Genomic DNA, 17,830 nt, shown 5'->3' on the forward strand with positions numbered 1-17,830 from the left:
ATTTTTTATGACCCTAAAAATTTAATAAGAAATAAGCTCCCGCACCTGTTGCCACAGTAGGATATTAATGTAAATGAATTAACCTTGGTTTACGTCAAAGAAAAAATAAAGAAGTGTGTGTTTGTTAATTGGACAGCCATATTTTTTATTTTTTAAATAAAAAAAATATAATTCATGTAAAGAATTTCTTCGGGCATTATTTATCACAATATAACCATGGGGGGGGGGGGGGGGGGGGGGCTTAAAAAAGCGCTGAATTAAAGTGCGCAACAACCGGAAGTGATATCGGGGGGAGGAGCTAACGAAGGAGCGGCGGGCTTCGGTTCGTCTTTAGTCTGCGGTTTGTTTTGGTCTTCGCTTATTTGTTGCTTGTAGCGTCACCGTGATAGACTGAAATCTAAATTCGCGATTCTTGCTTTTTTTTTACCTTTTGAACCGGAACTTGAGCGCGAACAGCTGAACATCCAAGCATAATCTTCCTGCCGCACAGCCTGCTGGGTATATGATAACGTCGGAAATGCGTTGATTGGGAGGTCCGCCGCGTGTGCAGGGTAAATAGTAGAACACTCAGTAAAGACGGACAGGTACACGATGTAGCGCGAGCTGCTGAGGTCATAGACATTTGTGTACTGTTACTACTCAGGGTGTACAGTAGTAGTGTCGCGAGTAGTTTTACTACTGAATCTGAAAGAGTTTGTTTCCGGTTCAACTCAGTTTACAGCTTTATATAAAAATGAACAAGACTATCGTTTCTATCGGATTCTTTTGTATATGTGTGTGTTTAATATATATTCATGAACAGGAAGTTCATGAAGACTGACTGGAGTGTGTGTATTTGTTTTTATCGGTGATGCTTTTTTTCCCCTTTACGATCACTGACAATAAGCTGGTTTTAAATGAAAGGTGCTTATTAATTATAATGCAGCCTTGTCTGTGTCCATCTGTCCACAGACATGTCTGTCTCTCTGTCAGCAGAGAGAGACAGGATCCAGAGAGAGGTGGAGGAGCTGGAAGAAAATCTGTCTCTAACCAATGCTGAACTGGAGCTGCTAAGCAGTGGGACAGGTACCCATCTTTCTTTCTAACTGCCTCTTAGCGTGTCTGTCTCTGAATGACCTAATGTGTGTCTCTCCGCTTAGATAATGACTCCGATTGGGAGGATGTGGATGGGCCAGTCAGACAGGTAGATCTCACAGTACTACCTGATGGATGAAGTGAATGGGTGTCTCAGCAAAGATACAAAAGAAATATTGTGTGTGTGTGTGTGTGTGTGTGTGTGTGTGTGTGTGTGTGTGTGTATTCAGTCTGCAGCAGGTCTGTTGGCTGAGAAAGATAAAATCCAGAAAGAAATCAAGGACCTGGAGGATGAGCTGGGAGCACACAGTCCATCGCTGTGTCAGGTACCCCTCTCTTGCTGGCCTGCAGGCTGTTTCACAGTCAGTCCTGTGTGTCTGTGGAACATAACAATGTTGTCACTTGTTTTGTTTTTTCTGTAAAGAGTCACTGTGTCTCCATCTGCTAAAATATAATTTACACTCAAAATGAGGAAAGCACTTTTAAAGGAAGAACTGGGAACTCTGGTACATATAAATTGCAGAATTGAAAAAGACAAATTAATGTCTCCTTTCTGTTTGGCAGATGGTGATAGCAGCGGCAGTGACGAGGTAAGCAACCCTGTCCTTAAACTGTCAGTACCTCTGTCAGTAACTCTGAAATAACTGTGTATAATTACATTGATTACAGAGTGACCTTGGCCTGTCGCCATCAGTGGACTCATGTCTTCAGATGAACCTCGTCTATCAGCAGGTGGTCCAAGAAACCCTGGACCAGCTGGAAAAACTACTAACACAAAACCAGAAGGAGCAGGTCAGTACTAACACACAACTACAAACAGCTAGTCAGTACACAGACATCGGGTCAAAGACACGCAACCACAGAATGCAGGTCAATACTGAGCCACGCCAACCGACATCAGGAGAGTACTGCTGCATGCACATCCAGTCAGCATGCCAGTACTCACACATGACAACAGACAGTGGGGTCAGGACTGACATAAAACACAGACGGTAGACAATCACAGACAGCAGGTTGGTGTTCATATTAAATGTTTGTTTGTTTGTTTCTCCTGCAGAAGGAGCTGGTAACTCAGTTGTCTGGACCAATCAAAGAGCCTTCCAAACAACAGCCCACCAACTCTTCCTACCAGCATCCAATGAAGATGTATCTGGGTCGCTTTCTGAAGCCATACTTCAAGGATAAACTGACAGGGCTGGTAAGACATACATACACAACAACAGACACAGGGTTACTATTCACAACCGACCAACAAGGGGCTGTGTTTGTCTGTATGTCTCCAGGGTCCTCCGGCCAATCCGGAGGCGAGGGAAAAGGCGAGCAGGATTGCGGGATGTCTGGACGACAAGAAACTGAAAATCAAACGATGTAAGAATGAACAAACCCCTGCCTTTCTTTCTTTTTTTTTTTCCCACCCAAAATGAAACCAAATCAAATAAATCTAAGAAAAATAAGATGGTAATATACCTTTATGATATGAGAGCTGAAAGCACCTTTACTGTTAGAGCCAATGAGTGAAGGTAAATTACTGCATGAGCCCCTTGAATCTGTATCTGTTTGAGTTGCATATCTGTGTTTCATGTGGATCCAGTCAAAGTGAGCATGACTCAGAATATAGGACATGTTAGCTGCATTGTAAGGATGGGGAGGGGGGGGGGGGGGGGTTAAAACTGGTTCTTTCAGACTGAGGATGAACTTGGCGGCTGCTCCGAGGCCCAGTGTAAGATGAAGAGGGATTATTCTGATCTGTCAGTCAAGCAAATTAGACCCTGAAAATAATATGGATCGGAAATGAGTATAATAAATCCTCTTTAAGTCCAGAACATTTACCATTTTACCACTAAGCAGTGTTTGTCCCTTCACCTTCTCTTGTATTTGTGTCTCTTTAGGGGAGAGCTGGCAAAAGACTCTCTTGATTCATGCAGTGTCTCGAGAGGGGCTGAGGAGACTCATCCAGCCCAAACTCTCCAAGTAACATCACACACTGTTGTTTTTATCATTATTAGCGTTACTGGTATTATTAATTTTATTATCAGTGTCTTTTGTCTGCCTTTTTTGTTACTGTCCATGTGCACGTCTCTTACAGGGTGGACTACCTGAGTCAGAAGCTGCTCTCAGCAGAGGAGGCAGACAGGCAGCTAATCAGAGAGCAGATAGACAACTTGGAGAGAGAGATCGACTCACTCAGGTTAGCTGCATATCAACTTCTGTGAGGAGCGGCAGAATGAAGGCAAAGACTATATAAACGATGGATGTAGTCACCATGACCATATTTGTACAAGAAGGGAGATTGCCAAGTTATCAGCTAACAAACTGACAATCACCCTTAACTTTAAGTGCTTTGCAAATCAAAAATTGTCCTCATCCTGGCTAAATTCTCATAATTTAGTCAGATCGGAATCTCACGCGTGAAATGTGTGTTTAGATGTAGTGAGACTTCCACTGCATGAAGTCATTGTCTATGAGGTTTGTCTGTATAAATCTCGATAAATATTTTGTAATCAGAGGAAAATGAAGCTCATCCTGTTTTTAAGTTCTCTATACATCAGTGCAGTGGTTAGCACTGTTGTCTCACAGCGCCTTTCTGTGTGGAGTTTGGATGTTTTCTCCGAGTACTCCCGTTTCCTCCCACAGACATGCACTTACTGGGGTTAGGTTAATTAGAGATTCTAAATTGCCCATAGGTGTGAGTGTGAATGGTTGTCTGTCTGACTGTGTTAGCCCTGCAACACTTTGGCGACCTATGACAGCTGGGACAGGCTCCGGTATTTTTGTAATTACCCTCTGCAAACGTTAACTAAAACTTTCACCTCCAGAGGGCAGAGTTTCACTAGAACATCTTAGTGTATTTGCCCACCCCTCTAGTAAGAAACATGTATTTGTAGTATTTGTTCTGAAACTTAACAGATATTTTAATGCATTTAGTAACATGAGACAGTTAACTCCCATTATAAGCTATTGCTACAAGCATTGCCATTAAAAGCTTTTATCTTACCAGTCTAGAAGAAATCTTGTATGTTCAGCAATTTGAAATATAATGTATTCTCTGTTCTTAATGGTCAGACAGAAGAAGGAAGAGGAGATGATCGGCGATCGATATGAAGAATATGACTGGCAGAAAATATCCAACATTGATGTGAGTTTTGAAAAGTAATCAGTAAATGAGATAACAAGCACAGGAGCAACAGAGCGTTGGGATGATAACTTCTTTTGCCATCATCCTCAGTTTGAAGGGACGAGGGAAGCAGGGGACATCCGCTGTTTCTGGCAGAACTTTCTCCACCCGTCCATTAATAAGACTCGGTGGAGCCAGGAGGAGGTGCAGCGGCTGAAGGAGATCAGCATGAGATATGGAGAGAGAAACTGGGAGGCTGTCGCACTAGAGCTGGGGGTGAGCAGGAGGGAGGACTGTCCACCTGTCTTTCTGTCTGAATTTTGTGACCCTTTTTGACCTGTCTGTGTGTCTCTCTCTCTCTCTCTCAGACTGGGAGAACAGCTTTCATGTGTCTTCAGATGTACCAGCGTTTCGTCTCTGGCTCACTGAAACGTGGTAGTTGGACTCCGGCTGAAGATGCTCTGCTCAGAGAGCTGGTGGACAAGATGAGGATCGGAAACTTCATCCCTTACACGCAGAGTAATCACATCACACTGTGACATCAGACTGTCTGTGTGTCTCTCTATGTCACTGATGAGTTATTGACAATCTGAAACATCTTTTGCTCTCAGTGAGTTACTTCATGGATGGTCGTGACCCGTCTCAGCTGATCTATAGATGGAACCAGGTTTTAGACCCAAGTCTGAAGAAAGGACCGTGGACGAAGCAGGAGGACAAGGTACACAGGGGACAAAGTTGATATGCCCACAGAGCCATATTGTCCTCAAGCAATGAGATTCTGCTGCATATCTACTGTGGATATTTGTTATATTTATATATACTGACGTACATCTGGTTACAATTTTGTCTGTCAGTTGCTGCTACAAGCTGTGGCTCGTCATGGAGAGAAGAACTGGTGGAAGATCAGGTTGGAAGTTCCTGGACGCACTGATGGGGGCTGCAGAGACAGGTAATACCTGACTGGGGGACAGAACAGAGTCCATCTGATTATCTGGATCTCAGTTAAGATGTGTGTGTTTTTGCATGCAGGTATTATGACTGTCTAAAGGCAGGGACAAAAAGAGGGCCATTTGACAGGAAGGAGAGAGAGCTGCTACTGGAGCTGGTGGAGAAACATGGAGTCGGTGGGTCACAAACACACCTACAAAGCAGCATATTAAAAGGATGTTGCTGCAATATCAACAACAGCCTTCATAATCACACAAAATGATGTCACAAGCCCAAAATCTTTCCTGGAAGCAGCTTTGCTTGTATTTTGTCTCAATAACCTAGTAACAGTCTTGCCAGCAGAATGAGAACATGAATTCAATTTCTGAATCTAGACTTTCATAAACATTACATTTTATAAAGACAATAAATATATAAGGTGTTACGCAAAGGTCTCCACTGTGTTCTACAGATGACTGTAGACACTGTCTGACCTCCATATTAATGATATTTTAACCAAAAAAGTCAAATTTGACTCCAGTTCTTGTGAAATTTGGCATACCTCAGCTTTTTTTCTCCCTGTTTCCTTTCTCTAAGCATGGCTTTTTGATAGCCACCTTCCTCTTTCTTTGGCTGGTACCTTTAGGGGTCACCACGTCGTCCGCTTCCATCTCACCCTGTCCTTAGCATCCCCCTCTGTCACACCAACCCTCTCCATATCCTCTTTCACTACACCCATGAATGTTCTCCGTGATTCTGCTCTGAACTAACAATTTAAGCAGCTACAGTGACACACGCAGCTGTGAAGTGTTTGTACGTTTGAACTCACTGTGCATATGTTTGCGTGTTTTCTGCTTTCAGGTCACTGGGCAAAGATCGTTGCCGAGATTCCTAACCGTACTGATGCTCAGTGTATGAGGACGTGGAGGCAAATGGTCAAAGTTTCAGATGAGGTAAACCACATGTTGTTTGGGTCTGTAATTCAGCTGATGATTCAGCCAGATTCTGACTTGCAGGATCTGGTCTGTAAATGAGATGAAACCAAAACAGGAAGCAACTAAACGGAAATAATCCAACTGTAATGTTACCTTTAGGTAACATACCAAATGATACTTTCATTACACACAGTTACATTCAATTACTTTTATGAATGCAAAGTTAACCACTGGCGAGAAGTAGAATAAATAGAATGTCATCAGTATAAATTGGATTTTAAATTGTAATTATACCTTATAATTGTTTAATGCAGATATTAATAATAATTTTATTTGCATGTGTTTGATTTAACAATAAATAAAATTAGCAGTGTTCACAGAAAATGTGCCTACAATCTGCTTAACTACTTAGAAACCATGAACACTGACATGGTGACTCTCTCTAACTCTGAAAACAGAAATTGGGGTTAGCTAAAAAACCACCAAGGAGACGAAGGGGAGATGAGAAGAAGAACAAGAAGAAGTTGAAGGTTGCTACAGCCAACAAGAACATCAGGAGACGCCTCAAGGCAATAAATGACGAGGTGATCAGTGAGGGGGAAGAGGAGGAGGAAGAGATAGAGTACATGGACAGTGAGGATGAGAAGAAACAGATCAAAAAGACAGAGGGAGTAGAAATGGAGACACTTGTGGCGGTACAAAAGGAGGGGGAGGAGGAGGAATCAGAGGATGAATACACCTTCCCAGTCATGCAGGAATGGATTCCAGTTGAAAAAGCACAACCATTCACCTTCCTGAACTTTCGTCCAGTGGTGTTGGTGTCCTCCAATGAGGCTCACAATGACAATTTTGTCCGGTCGACCATTGTGGGGAAGTTCGGACGCTCCGTGATCGTTGGACCGCATCCCAGGGAGTTGCAGTGGGAAGAACGCCACAACAGCAGCGCCATGATGATGGTATCACCTGACCAGCTACGAGCCCACCTGCACCACCAAGCGCGGAGGTTCAAGAGAAGGGCTCAATGTAAAGGAAAGAATACAAAAACCAGCAAGCCGCTCTTAATGAAAGGAATGACTGCCCAGGGGATAGACCTCATGCTTCAGGCTGCGGTGACGCCATGGATCGGCAACCTGCTGATCCCAGCTAGCACCAGAACAACAGCAATAGATGTCCTGAGGGAGCGAGGAGAGAAGAAAGGGCTTTCTTCAACATCCATTTTCAAGTTGTTCCTCCAAGTCACGAACGTGGATGTCATAGGGTGTAAGGAGATGATAGATCAGAGGCAGAACGGTGTGATGTTCCTGACTCCACCTGCTGACCCTTCTTCTGTCAAATTTAAGAATGCAAACACTGTCGCAGGAATGCTTCAGCGGATAAAGTTGGAGATGCAGAAGCTGCCTGAGGTGGACAGACAGACTCCCCGTTCTCGGCTCCTCCCACTGATGCCTCCTCAGAACCAACCCAGACTTGTTCTGCAGGTGCCTCCTAATATAAGCCCTCAAGTGGCTCCCATGCCATTTCCTCAGGCTGCCTCAATTCCTCATTCTGTCTTACAACTGAATGCTGCTTCCTCTCCGGCTCAACACACATCTCCTCATGCAGGGGTCACCATTTCTCCACTTCCTGCTCTTTCTACTTGTCAGACTCTGACTACCCCCCCAGTTTTTGTGGTCCCAATGCTCCAGAATATCGCCCCTACCTGCAGCCAACAGGCTGTACCTTTGACTCAAAGCCTCACAGCCTCATTGCCCCCATTCCTTAATCAGCCTATTTCTGTTGGCTCCACACATGCTGCTGTCCTCTCTTCTGCTGCCTGCCCCAGCCAGAATTGCCTTTCCCCCACCACCCTAAAGCCACCCAGAGAAAGAGGGCAAATGGAGAATCATGAGAGTCAGAATAGGGTTGTACATACAGGTGTAGCTGGAGAAGTGGACGTGAATAAGGATGGAAAGGAGACTCAGAAACTGAGTCAGAAGGCCAGCGCGTCACATCAAGTCACTGAAGCAAAGGTAACCGTCATCAGATTTCTTGCAATCAGAAATGATATAGAAGTTATTATTTTTGCTGCTTTCAGTCGTGTTGAATTTAATCTACTACTTGCAAAAGGTAGGGAATGGTGCAGTGGGGAAAGGTACTTGCGTAACTTGTTAACTTGTGTAATCAAATCAGCTGACCTCTACTGCTGCTGAGACTGTGAAGTTTACTGCTCTTTATGGATTTAGTCAACTAAATCCAACAACTGCAATACAGTAGCAGATGCTGCATTGAGCATCACAGTCACGGCTGCCTTCCAACATTTTGCCATGAAGTTTGTAAAAGGATGCTAAAGTTACTGTGGATGCCACTGTTCTTCCAATATCTTCCACGAGTCCACTCAGTCATTACTATAAACGTTCTCACACTGCTAAGTACCCAATTGCATAGCCTGCAGTTGTTTTAGCTCTCAGTATTCTCACAAGGCCCCCAAAAAACACAAAAATTATCATTTAATATCATCATTTGGGGTGAGAGGAAAGAGAACAGAGCAGAGAGAGAAGGGACAAATGACATACTATGGGAAAGGGTTTAATAATTACTAATTATTAAATGCATTAGTGGTAAACACTAGTTTTAAGCCTAATCTTAAAACTAGAGAGGGGGACTCTCTCCCAAACCCAAACTGAGAGCTGGTTCCACAGAAGAGGGGCCTGAAGGCTCTGCCTCCCATTCTACTTTTAGCAACTTTAGGAACCACAAGTAAGCCTGCAGTCTGAGAGTGAAGTGCTCTATTAGAATAATAGAGGTACAATGAGATCTTTAAGGTATGATTATTTAAGATTTATTATGTAAGGAAAAGGATTTTAAAAATTAAATTTCAGGGACCCAGGGAAGAGAAGCTAATATCTTTCTAGTCACTGTCAGTAGTTCTGGATCAACTGAAGGCTTTTCAGGGAGCTTTTAGAGTGACCTCATAATAGTCAATTATGACAATAATCCAGGAGTATCATCTGGTAAATGGACTGGTGCTCAAAGTGATTTTTACCACAAGCCTCATTCACCCAGTCATACACACATTCATACAAGTGCTCTTTTTCCATGCCTTTTCTAACATTCACACACTCGCACTCTGATGGATGCATCAGGGGCAACTCCGGGTTCAGTATCTTGCCCAAGGATACTTCATTATGCAGACTGGGGTAGACAGGGATCATACCACTGACCTGATTGATAGACAATCTGCTCTGTCTGGAAGGCCTGGGTTCGATTCCACCTTGGCCCAGGCCTCTCCCTCTCTCTGTGTGGAGTTTGCATGTTCTCCCCGTGCTTGCGTGGGTTTCCTCCGGGTACTCCGGTTTCCTCCCACATCCCAAAAACATGCACTTACTGGGGTTAGGTTAATTGGCTACTCTAAATTGCCCATAGGTGTGGATGAGAGTGTGAATGTGAGTGTGAAAGGTTGTTTGTCTCTCTGTATTGGCCCTGCGACAGGCTGGCGACCTGTTCAGAGTGTACCCTGCCTCTCGCCCTATGACAGCTGGGATAGGCTCCAGCCCCCCCGCGACCCTGAACAGGATGAGCGGAAGCGAATGGATGGATGGATGGAGTTACCTGAGGGAAATAGTATTGGTCCCAGCACAGAACCCTGTGAAACTCCATAACTAACTTGTGTGTGAAGAAGACTCCCCATTTACACGCACCAATTGGAATCTATCAGATAGATATGATTCAAACCATTGCAGTGGAATTCTTTTAATACCAATGGTATGTTCTGATGTCTAGTAAAATATTCTGGTCAGCAGTATCGAATGCTGCTCTGAGATCTAACGGGACAAGGACAGGGGTGAGCCCACTGTCCGAAGCCATAAGGTGGTCATTCTTAACCTTGACTAGTGCTGCTTCTGTGTTTCTGGGCAATCATCTACAGAGAAATGGTTTATCTGAAACTTCAAATAAACCATTCCTCTGCAGAAGATCGCCCAGCTGTTTTCCAACTACTTTGTACTGGAGTATGCTGTCCATTCAAAAAAAAAAAAAATTAAGGAAGTTTTAAATGTCTTCCAATTTACCAAATGTCATTAGCTGAGAAGTCCTTATCATTTACATTTAAAAGAATCTGTCAACTTCCTCTTCTGTCCTTTCTTTCTGTCATCTTTTTTCCATGTTAGAGAGGAAAGGTATCACCCACTTATAGCTTCACTGGCTGCATCACACACAAATATACTTGGTTTGACATCATAGAAAGTGCCAGTAAGATTTATTTCCAAATTACCTAAAATGTCATAACATCATTGAGGATATTTCTGGCCCACTTCGACCCCTGGCCCTTAATGATTCTGTGTCCTTAATATTTTGCCAAAAGCAGCAAGTACTCCGTACTCAAAAAAAAAAATGTAATTGATTTGTTGTTGCTGGACATGAATATTCACACAAATTTCTTCAATGTTTTGTTTACAAGAGTTTCATTATGGGTCAGTTTGGTTTTGTATCTACTGCATTTATACACAGTGGTTAAAGTCTATATTTGGATGCTGGTTTGCTAGAGGTGCAAGTCAGAAACCACAGGACCAACCACACTGTAGCAAACACATTCTGAGTCAACACGTCAGCGGGTTCTACAAACAGTGTGCTTTCCTCTAGTAGAAATTTTACATTTCTGCTGAAATTCTTCTCCATTTTTTATTCTTTGTTGCAACAGGTTTAGCACACCCACTGATGACACATCATGGTATATTGATTTCCATTATTAATGATTTCTAAGCTAATTTTGGTTGAAATGGCAGCAATTTTGCTCATGACCAAAACCACACTGGTTCTCTGTTGTGTTAAAAACCCATACGAGTGTGTTACAAGTTTTAAAGGTCTTCAGGACAACTTAAAGGGCCCTTTAACACCTGTGAAGGGTGGGCTGTAAAGCAAGTCCTTGTGTGCCATGGGACTTTGTGACAACCTTACATCATTTTTTTCTTATATAACTGCATAAAATGTTCTGAATTAATTGTTACTTTACTATATCAGTATTCTGTATACACTCATTTCCTATAAAGAAGTAAATTCTGTACTCTTTAAAAAAAAAAAAAAAAAAATCCTGAAGAAACTACCCCAGTACAGTCGCCCAGATGCCAAATGATATGTATTTTGTGATACTGTTATTGTTCTCGCTGTCAATCAGGGACACTGATGTGTCTATATCAGGGGTCTCAAACTCCAGGCCTCGAGAGCTCCTGTCCTGCAGGTTTTAGATGTGTCCCTGATCCAACACACCTGAATCAAATGGCTGAATTACCTCCTCGGTATGCAGTCAAGTTCTCCAGAGTCCTGCTAATGACTTCTCTATTTGACTCAGATGCACAGAGACAGAGACAGATCTAAAACCTGCAGGACAGCGGACCTCGAGGCCTGCAGTTTGAGACCCCTGATATAGACACATCAGTGTCCCTGATTGACAGCGAGAACAATAACAGTATCACAAAATCTATGAAATCTTGTACAGAGCAACCAACGACTAACCATCAATGCAGGTGCCACACCACCTGTCTGTAGGCAGTATCAAAAGAGCGATCTGTCTCATGGCTAATGGCCTGATCCTTTCATCTGTGGACAGAAGTTGGCTAAAACTAACATAATGCCAGGCAAGAGCCAAATCAAACATCCCTACTGTGAGAAACTTGGCCTACTACAAAAGCAAGCTCAACTGATGAGGTGTCGGGGGTGAGTTGCATGCTAGTAGACCTTATTAGAAAATATGAGAAACCTCACACAATATCAACAAGACTCTTCCAAACAATTGCAGGTGTGATACTAAGTCCAAATGGAGCATATGGGCTGTCCAAAGTGTCTTCATCAGATCTTCTTTTGATTGTAAGATGATGTGTTGAATAATAGCGACTAAGATACTGAACCCCAAGTTGCTCCCCGATGTGCTTGGAGTGTGATTGTGCGTCTGTGAATGTTAGATAGAAAGCACTTATAGAAAATTCTTATATGAGTGTGTGTGTGTGGGTGAATGAGAAAAGTGCTATATACAAACCAAATCTGTCTGATTACACAGGGCCCTTGAAATTCTGGCTTTTCTTTTGCTGTCCCTTTTAAAAGAAAAACTTCCGAAAAAGTATTTCTTCTAAAAAAAAAATAACATTTGAAAGACCTCTACATCTCCTGTAAAGGACCACAAAACCTTCTTTCAAATGACTCATTGGGTTGATCTTAACATCACTGGTGTGGCTCATCTCTGTTTTTGTTTTGCTTTTCTTTTAGGCTGAAGTCATAAAGACCACAATGTCGGCTCCACTAAAGACAGCCAGTATCCAAAGTTCAAACTTCTCCTCTGCCTCGCCCCTTCCTCCTCACCAGCTCTGCAGTGCTCCCATTCAGCAAATACCTCAGACTGTTTGCTCCTCCAAAGCCACATCTTTTACAGCTCCTGCTGTTGATGTTATCTCTTCTTCCTCACTCACATCTCTTCATCTCACACCAGATGACTCTTCGACCTCTGTGAACCTCTCCGTTCCCCCACCCCAGTCTGACACACCTTCCTGCTCTGACAGGGCTGTGCCTTCAAGTCTAAACCATAGTTTAGTCCCACTCCCCTCCAGTCTGACCAGTCCATGCCCACCTGATTGTTTCTCCAGTGACCACAACTACCCTTTTTTAACACCTGGCCCCACCCCCATTCAGCATGGCTCTGACTTGAGTCACCTTTGTCTTGTCTCAAAGCAACCAATCAGCAGTGTTCCTGTTGGCCAGACCAAGGAGAAGAAAAGACAGAGGGAAGTAATAGAAAAGAAGCAGGTGATGAGCAACAAGGATGACCAGTGTGTGGGCAGGACAAGTACAGATGTGGATGGAAAGCGGGTCCGAAAGCTGACTCATAAAGCCAAATCTCTGCAGGAAGAAGCTCAGGCCAAGGTAAGACTAGACTCTGTTTTGCAGCCCTAATTCAGTCACACAATTGTAAAAACAGCAGTGCACATGCGGGTAGTGTAATCATCTAGTTGCCTCCTAAACAGCAATTTCTTCATGTTGGATGGTAACTTAATCTACTGCCTGGGGATTGGTAGTTACACCTATTGGTGCATTTGCTTCAAGTGGAAAGTGCGTTTTGTTGCTCACACCATTCGTGCGGTATTAACTCTGAGCTCAAGAAAAATGTCTTTTGGAAGAGTCCACAGTTTCTTGTGCTGGAACACTGATTTTGAATCAGAAAATCATGTTGGTTTGGTGACTAAACTATGTGACATTTTATCATTTGCCTCATAAAAGACGTCTGTTAAACAATGGAAGAACCTTTTTTTTTAATTAAATAAAGCACCTCAAATTTGTCTAGTACACTTGGGTTTTTTTTTTTAAACATCCAAATATGAATAACAGTATGTGTCAGTGCAACCACTGAAACGTTTGGGACATAGGTAATTATTCTCACTACACACACCCATACACACATTATTTGTGATCAGCAGTGGTACACCATCTGCGAGTGGATAACCAGAAGCGGGAAAATAAGAGGTTTACAAGAGTGCTGACTGTGAACATTTGAGAGCCCCCCCCCCCCCCCCCCCCCCAAAACTGTCAAAACTGAAAAAGGTTCTGCCTGCAGCTGAAGCTGTGAGCAATCAGGGACAGCCATATAGTCTGTCTAATGTTTTAGCAGTCACCACAATATTTTCTGGCTCTTTAATCACCTTATCCTGCGGTCTGGACCCAGCATCATGAAATGCTTAACAGCTGCCTTTTTAGTACCACCCAAATATCTACAAAAGATTTGAAGTTCAGGAAAACAGGAGACTGCTGCATTTCATTAGCTGCTTGTTTTCATTAGCAGGTGTCTATTGTGTGTCACCTCCTCAGTCTGTCTCTTTGGTTTGTGTTTGCAGGCTGAAGCCAAGAAGAGAAAAACTTCTGCCTCGTCTTCTCAGCAGAAGCGCTCTCGCAGTGCTGGCGGCACTCGTAGTGCTTCTAGCGCTCGCCGTGCACGCTCGAAAGGGAAAGTGAGCACACAGACTCCAGTTGTGGGTCAGCCGCCTAGGTTGCATTTACTTCCTGGTCAGTCGATGTGGGTCATGACTCCTACAGGCCTGGTCCAATTTGCACAAGCCCCGCCCCAAGGCCTGGAGATGGCAGTAATAAAAAGTGTTCCTCCTTCCGGGAATGATTTAAGCCGATCCCCACCCCCACCACATGTCCAATTCCCCACCAGAGGACTGCGGCCGCTTGCACCTAAACCGTCCCCTGTGCCTATACCGATAAACCTCCTCAATTTGAATCAGTCTCACCCACTTCTTGCCCCACCCTCAGTCCAGTCAACTGTCCTAGACCATGGCTGTTACTCCCTCCCCTTCTGTCCCCAACTGTCTTCCACCAGCTTCTCACAACGAGGCACAGTCAAAGTGGACCCCCCAGAGCCCAGGCCCTTCAGGAAGGTGATGCTGCAGATTGACCCCTCACTGATGTTCTTGGAACCCCTAGCATCAGTACATGACTGGCTAAGTGGGTCGGGAGGGGTGGTGGTACCAGGAGAGGGCGAGGCTCTACCCTACCTTCCACCCTTTGTCGGTAATCTGAGCACACTCAGTGCGCTGCTCCGTGCCAAGAAGTCCCTACTAAGGTCATCCCTGCAGCTGCTGCGCGAAGGCAACAAACCCCGATGGCCCCGGACGAGTTCCAAGCCTGATAGCAGCGCAGAAGCAGCAGCAAAAAACAGCTCCAATGAGCCTCCACCTCAACCTCCAGCAGACCTGCCAGACTCCACCTCGGACTTCACACATGCTGGAAAACAACCACACACAAACTACCTGACTGCAGGTGAGCTCTCCTGTTCAATAAATTCCCAACTGATTAAAAAAAAAATGAGGTGCTGGATGATTGATCATTGGTAGTTGCTCCTCCATGAACTCCCCAGGTTGTTCTCACGTGTGTTTATTTGCGTCCCCCTGCAGCCCCCTCTGCCAGCTCTGACCACCTGCAACAGCAGGAGAAAAAAGAAGAGGAAGAGGAGGAGGAGCAGGTGGAGGCAGTGCGTCAGCTGGTCGCTGAGCGTTTCTCGAGTAACCCTGCCTACCGTTTGCTGAAGGCTCGCTTCCTATCCTGCTTCACTGTACCTGCACTCCTGGCTACCCTGCCACCAGTGAGAAAGGTTGAAACCTGCCAGACCAATGAGGAACAGGAGGAGGAGGCAGTAGAAGGAGAAGAGGAGGTGGATCTAAAGAAACTCAAAGAGATGGCAAAACGGAGGAGAGCTGAGGTGGGTTTTGTGTATTTTCAGGTAGTTTCATCTTCTGGTTTTATCACAGTAGGACTGATTCCCACAGCACTCATGCTTTCTGTGATCACATGTATTGCAAGTTCCACAAATTCTCAGCAAAGTTCTGCTCAACAACTTTTCTATACTTTTAATATGTGATGGCAGCTGTTTCTACAGGCAGTCAAGCATAAATGCATTCAATATCCAGTTTCTTTATGCAGAGATCTCTGCAACCCAATAAAAGCCCATCCGTTCCTGAGATCAGGTGTTTCTTCATCTAAAGGGAGAAAAAAAGAACTTAACTGAAGTTTCAGCAATGTTTTCACCACTTGATTCCAGTGTTAATAATAATACCCAAATACCACTAAAAGTAATGGAAATCAATCTGCCATTTCCAAACTGCTGTTCTGTGCTGCTGAAATCTCTAAAAATATTAAATAGAGGTAGTCAGATAAAATGACAGAAGCTAAAGGCAGCAGTGGTGCTGTAACTTTTGGCTGTATTTACATGTAAAATGATCACTCAGAGCGAAAGTTAAGAGTCCACAGTTTTTGGGATTTTTCTCCACATTGGTTCATGTGAGTGCGCCCTCTGCCTCACAGAGAAGGGGAAGCTAGTGTGACTCATGTCTTTTTCTTTGTGCGTCTGAGAGGAAGACCACTGAAATGAGAAAGCGAGTCTCATGTTGACCAAGTGATCCAAGCTGCAATACCTCAAGTATCTTTGCTGTACTGTATTTTACTTACTCCAGACTAGGCCTCAGTGTCCTGGATAGATTTAATTTGCCTGCACAGTATAGTTAAACTTCTTAAAACTGACTGAATCTACTGATTTTCATTCTTTTCTGATGTTAATGGACTGTTAATGGTCTGACAAATATCCCCATTTAAAGAACAAATTAATTTGTTTAGAGAATTTAGACCATAATAAAACACATTTCAGTCATTTTATGAAATGGAGAAACCACAATTTAAAAAAAAATGAAACAAGAATGCAATTACTAGCACTAATGGTAATGATATTGTGCCATTCAATAACTCTGGATCACTATGGAAAGTTAAAGCTTCATTCGGAGTGGACAGCACAATAAACCTCTGCAGTGACTCAGGTGATCAGACATCATAACAGAGACAGAAAAACGCTGAGACATTTTTGCTTCGCTCCACAGAAATCAAAGCACCTGCTGTGTGACACCTCTGGAGCTTCAGCCAGTCACTTTTCAGGGATCATGGATGTCACCGGACCCACTACAGACGAGACCTGACCAGAGGCGTGGAAATCAAATCACCACTTTCCCGGAAAAAAATGTTCATTTGTATGTTCGGGTCACATGTTCAGTTTCTCAGGTTAAAGTGACCTTTAGTGTACAATTCTTTATAATTCCCATCTGTTTTTATATAAACATTAATGCTTTTCTGGGTGAGTTCACAAACATTTAAAGCCACAGAGACACTTTTCTGTTTTATCAGGGACCCTCAGAAATCTGACTTTTGAGTGTACTGATGATATTTGGAGAATTTTGCTTTCTAAGACTGTGAGGTTAGTTCTTACAGACTGACGTGAGACTGATCTCCAACAGAAGAATGAGATCAGTCGAAATGACTGGAAAGTGATCAGCAGGGAAGTATAAGGAAATAAGGGTCAGTGTTAGATGTGTATAGTAATTTTTGAATAACTGATTAAATTGCACTAAGACATTTTTCTTGTCTTTTTTTTTTTACTGCTGAAAAATTTCAGCTTCTGTTTGCAAAAGATATGTTATTTTCTAATAAAGAGGTTTGTTCAAAATGAAAGTGTCTGCGTGTGTATATTTGTGTGCACACCTGTTTGTGGGAGAAAGTGAAAGTTGTTGCCTCCTGTTTGTGACATCTGTTGTGAGAGCCCTTGGGCTTGTGGCTCTCATCACTTGTTTGCGTGTCTTCGTGTTAGCAAAATTTCAAGACTTCCAAGATTCTACTGTGACACAACTTCCTGTTTCAGTCAGATGATGCTTCCTGTTGGCTGTGAGTGATTCCCCCTCAGACTTCTCTAATCCTTCGCCTCTTCCTCTTTCTTACATTTTCTGTCAATACAGTGAGTAGATGGCAACACAGAAAACTGCCTAAAGCCAGCTCCTATTCATCTATAATCTTGTTTATCATGTAGATCAGTATTTGAACACAGAACTATTGTGCACACTATTGAGCCAGCATTCAAGTCACCTGTTTAATATCATACAGGTCCCCCTCATGTCTCCAAAAGAGCTGTGACCCATGCACAGTGAAAGCACAGAGCTCTATGGCGTGCTCCTCCAGCCTCTCCTGAGTGGGTTTTTGTGGTGTGATGGAGCACATTCTGTACTGCTTTGGGATACCACAACTGTGGGGGAGTCGCATTACCATAGGGAAGTGATTGGTCTACGACAATGTTTAGGTGAATGGCACATGCCAAAGTAACATCCACATTAATGTCAAGACTCAAGCCTTTCCAGCAGAACACTGAATTGTAGCAAGATGGTTAGTTTCATTCACGCGGCCTGCCAGTGGTGATTGGTGGATAGAAATGCAGTCACTGTGTGCCCTA

At 43.5% G+C, this 17,830-nt stretch overlaps 1 protein-coding gene across 5 annotated transcripts; it reads left to right on the top strand.

The window, feature by feature from the left end:
* The first annotated feature begins 302 nt into the window (after positions 1–302).
* Positions 303–17,039, top strand: snapc4 (small nuclear RNA activating complex, polypeptide 4). Of its 5 annotated transcripts, none has more exons than XM_030723796.1 (22): positions 303–550; positions 952–1,065; positions 1,140–1,183; positions 1,305–1,383; positions 1,609–1,664; positions 1,744–1,866; positions 2,132–2,272; positions 2,358–2,442; positions 2,964–3,045; positions 3,161–3,262; positions 4,138–4,210; positions 4,301–4,465; positions 4,558–4,708; positions 4,801–4,907; positions 5,044–5,138; positions 5,219–5,313; positions 5,978–6,069; positions 6,510–8,060; positions 12,286–12,936; positions 13,902–14,829; positions 14,964–15,268; positions 16,437–17,039. In XM_030723796.1, exons 2-22 carry the CDS (start codon positions 954–956, stop codon positions 16,530–16,532), a joined length of 5,133 nt encoding a protein of 1,710 aa, XP_030579656.1. In that variant the 5' UTR covers positions 303–550; positions 952–953; the 3' UTR covers positions 16,533–17,039. The 5 variants fall into 5 exon arrangements, with proteins under 5 accessions (XP_030579656.1, XP_030579653.1, XP_030579655.1 ...); XM_030723793.1 differs by lacking the exon at positions 303–550 and adding an exon at positions 559–584 and having other exon boundaries at positions 1,305–1,400; positions 1,639–1,664; XM_030723795.1 differs by lacking the exon at positions 303–550 and adding an exon at positions 591–611 and having other exon boundaries at positions 1,305–1,400; positions 1,639–1,664.
* Positions 17,040–17,830: the final 791 nt, after the last annotated feature.

This window comes from Archocentrus centrarchus, unplaced genomic scaffold (genome assembly GCF_007364275.1).
Source record: "Archocentrus centrarchus isolate MPI-CPG fArcCen1 unplaced genomic scaffold, fArcCen1 scaffold_27_ctg1, whole genome shotgun sequence".
In the NCBI taxonomy this organism is placed as follows: domain Eukaryota; kingdom Metazoa; phylum Chordata; class Actinopteri; order Cichliformes; family Cichlidae; genus Archocentrus; species Archocentrus centrarchus.

What these genes read in the sequence shown, in the direction of transcription:
- snapc4 (XM_030723796.1), top strand. Translation starts at nt 954, where the DNA reads ATGTCTGTCTCTCTGTCAGCAGAGAGAGACAGGATCCAGAGAGAGGTG. An exon ending in CTTCATCCCTTACACGCAGA is followed by an intron (nt 4,709 to 4,800) that starts GTAATCACATCA and finishes TTTTGCTCTCAG; the next exon opens with TGAGTTACTTCATGGATGGT. An exon ending in CACAAACTACCTGACTGCAG is followed by an intron (nt 14,830 to 14,963) that starts GTGAGCTCTCCT and finishes GTCCCCCTGCAG; the next exon opens with CCCCCTCTGCCAGCTCTGAC.